General features: G+C 41.0%; 1 protein-coding gene across 1 annotated transcript; it reads left to right on the top strand.

Annotated features, from left to right (window-relative positions):
* Positions 1 to 688: 688 nt before the first annotated feature.
* Positions 689 to 3553, top strand: LOC110930553. The gene has a single exon (XM_022173867.2). It carries the CDS (start codon positions 953 to 955, stop codon positions 3353 to 3355), a length of 2403 nt encoding a protein of 800 aa, XP_022029559.1. The 5' UTR covers positions 689 to 952; the 3' UTR covers positions 3356 to 3553.
* The last annotated feature ends 231 nt before the right edge of the window (positions 3554 to 3784 follow it).

Below are 3784 nucleotides of genomic sequence, written 5' to 3' on the forward strand. Positions count from 1 at the left end.
CATCGGAATTTACTGTCGAAATCCGCCATGGCTGCAATCACAGTAGCATGTATCAAATACATATTGTCCGAGTTGCCTTGCCAAGATACGGATCAGATCTATAAATTCCGATTTTGCTCGAAATAATTTCCATCGTCATAGCCTTTTCAAATGAAACAACAACAGTAGCAGCAGCATCAACATAACTATAGAGAAGATGATGTCGGCGGCGATGGTGGAGGGTGGAGGAGGGTGATGGTGGGTGGGGGTTGAAGATGAAGTGTGGTGGTGGGGTTTTATAAATAAAAATGAAGAAGATGCCCGGATAGTCCCTATGGTTTGGCCTTTTAAGGTAAGGGTATTTTTGTCATTTCACATCATTTTAACAGAGAAAAGTAACTGAAGTTACACCCAGGGACTATCCGGGAACAAAAAATGAAAATTTGGGAACTATTCAGGTAGTTTTAGAAAGTTGAGGACTATAAGTGAAAAATGGCGAAACCACAGGGACTATCCGGGCATTTTTCTCTTTTTTACCAAAGAGAAAATTCTTTTTATTGAAATTACTTATTCACCAATATGGTTACACTACCTATAAAATTAACTTTATTGATTTAAGTAATGATCACTCTACTTCTCTTTATCAACCATACATATTAAAAAAAAAAAACAAAAATGATCACATCATGCCAAATATCATTATTTTTCCAAATCAATTAAAATGTGTCCTAAAACAAAAATAAACAACACCAAAACACCCCTTATTTGACTCACACTCCCACTTTCCTCCACCTCTCTTCCAAACACAAACACACTTACTCCCAACAACCACATCACCTCGCCGGAGCCACCATGCACCACCGCCACTTCTTCCTATTCCGGCCACTCTAACCTCTCACTCCGGCCAAAATAATGCAACTCACTCCAACCACTTTTTCCCTCACACAAGTAATATTTTTCCAAATTTATAACAATGGCAACGGAGACCACCACATCCACCACCCAACAACCACTACCACCACCGGTAACAACCGAGTCAACGCAGTCAACGGCAAAAAAAACTGTTAAAAACCGGTTTGAAGGGCTACTAACAATCCGTACAAAAGCAATAAACGGTAAAGGAGCATGGTATTGGTCTCATTTAGAACCAATCGTCATCAACAGTTCCGATAACGCCTCGCCTAACGCCGTTAAACTCCGTTGTTGCTTATGCGACGCCGTTTTCTCCGCTTCAAACCCTTCAAGAACCGCCTCCGAGCATCTCAAACGAGGCACATGCCCAAATTTCGATAACGGTTCACCTAACGCCGTTAACCCAAAACCAACTTCCGTTACTAGTTTACCATCTCCGACGACGTCGTTTTCGCCGCAAAACCACCGGAAACGGAATAAAACCACCGCTCACTCTGCCACTCCGATCTCAATGATCCAACCCGAACCCGCAAGATTCTCAATCCACGGATCATACCCGTACCCGAATCCGAACCCAAATAACCCGACCCGACCCGATTTTTTACCTGCATTGTTACCGGCTCCGGTGGCTATGAATGTGAATGTTTCCGGTACCCTAACCCGACCCGACCCGACCCAGCAGTACCATCAGTTATCCGGTGGGAAAGATGATTTAACCGCATTAGCTAAGTTGGAAAACAGTGTGAGAAAACTAAAATCTCCAAAAAGTCAACCGGGTCAAGCGTTGACCAAATCACAAATTGCTTCATCACTCAACTTATTATCAGATTGGGTGTATGAAAACTGTGAGAATATAACATTTTCAAGCTTAAATCACCCAAAGTTCAAAACTTTCTTGACCCAACTCGGGTTACCGGCGTTAACCCGCCGGGAACTCGCCGGAGACCGGCTGGAATTCAAATACCAAGCTGCAAGATCCGAATCAGACGATCGGATCCGTGAATCGATGTTTTTTCAACTTTCGGCAGATGGGTTTGGGTCAAAATCAAAAGGGTATAATCTTTTTGATGAAAAGATTATTAATTTATCGGTGAATTTACCAAACGGAACGAGGGTTTTCCGGCGAGGTGTTTTTGTAAATGGGTATGTGTTTCCGGAGCATGCAGAGGATGTTTTGATGGAAACTATTGTGGGGATTTGTGGGAGTAATGGGAATGTTCAACAGTGTGTTGGGGTTGTTTCTGATGGGTTAAAGTCAACTGCTTTAAAGAATCTTGAAATGAAACATGAGTGGATGGTTAATATTTGTTGTCAGTTTCATGGGGTTAGTAAGTTGGTTAAAGATTTTAGTAAAGAATTGCCTTTGTTTAAGAATGTGAGTGATGGTTGTTATAAAGTTGCAAACTTTGTGAATAATGTGTCTTATGTTAGGAATTTGTTTCTTAAGTATCAGTTTCAAGAATCGGGTCGAGCGCGGTTGCTGCGTGTACCGCCAGGAGCGTCAGGAAACGGGTTCGAACCGGTGTTTAATATGGTGGAAGATGTGTTAGGTTCAGCTAGAATATTACAGTTGGTTTTAGTTGATGAGAGTTGGCGAAAAGATTCAATGGAGGATCAGTTTGCTAGAGAGGTTGAGGAAATAGTGAGGAATCCGCAGTTTTGGAGGGAAGTCGAAGCGGTTCATTCGTTGGTTAGGTTGGTTAAAGACATGGCTCGTGAGATCGAGAAAGAAAGACCGAGGATCGGACAATGTTTGCCGCTTTGGGAGGAGCTAAGAGGGAAAGTTAAGGAGTGGTGTTTGAAGTTTCAAATAGTTGAGAGTGATGTCGAAAAGGTGTTTAATAAAAGGTTTAAGAGAAACTATCATCCTGCATGGGCAGCTGCATTTATACTTGATCCGTTTTATTTGATTAGGGATAGAAGTGGGAGGTATATGCCCCCTTTTAAATGCTTGACTTCTGACCAAGAAAAGGATGTTGACAAGCTTATAACACGGCTTGTATCGCGCGAAGAAGCTCACATTGTATTGATGGAGCTTATGAAATGGCGAACGGATGGTCTAGATTCGGTTTACGCTCAAGCTGTGCAGCTTAAACAAAGAGACCCCGTTACGGGCAAGATGAAAATAGCCAACCCGCAAAGTAGCAGGCTTGTTTGGGAAACTTATTTAACCGAGTTCAATTCTTTGAGGAAAGTCGCAGTGAGGTTGATCTTTCTTCATGCTACTTCGTGTGGGTTCAAATGGAATTCGTCGTTTTTGAAACGGGCTCGATCAGGGAATGGTGTTGAGCAGGCGCAGAAGTTGATCTTTATAGCAGCTCATTCGCGGCTTGAAAGGCGGCATTCTTCTTCGTCTTCTAACGACGATGATGATGATGATGATAAAGATGCAGGCTTTTGTGCAATGGCTAATGGTGAAGATGATATGCTCAATGAAGTTGTGTTTGATGCATCCTCTCCATAAATGTTGCATCTTTTTGTTGAGCCTGATAATATTAGTCATAGTTTATTGTTTTAATTAATATATCATTTGATTTTAGTGCCATTTCTTGAGGTTGAAATGGTTGTTTTGCAAGAAATGACCTTTGTGTGATCAACTCAAGATTGTAATTAATCAGTTAATGATCTTGAATCTTTATAATTAGAGAGCAGAATTCCTAAATTGCCCCACTCTTGAGTTTGATATATTCTTTTAGTGTAAATTACTTTTTGAGTCCTGTATTTTAGTGGTTTTAACCACTTGAGTTTAAAATAAAAAAATTTAACGCTCTGAGTCTCTAACCGCTCATGGTTCTTGACTTGTAGATGGTAGAGTAGGTTTTTGAGGAAAAAAAGAATCTAAAGATGGAAAAAAGCTAGATTCTAGAAAAAGGATTCTTCTTTTGGAAATATC

Source organism: Helianthus annuus, chromosome 3, assembly GCF_002127325.2.
Source record: "Helianthus annuus cultivar XRQ/B chromosome 3, HanXRQr2.0-SUNRISE, whole genome shotgun sequence".
In the NCBI taxonomy this organism is placed as follows: domain Eukaryota; kingdom Viridiplantae; phylum Streptophyta; class Magnoliopsida; order Asterales; family Asteraceae; genus Helianthus; species Helianthus annuus.

Bases quoted from the DNA above. Each gene is read 5' to 3' on its own strand.
- LOC110930553 (XM_022173867.2), top strand. From the start codon at position 953: ATGGCAACGGAGACCACCACATCCACCACCCAACAACCACTACCACCA.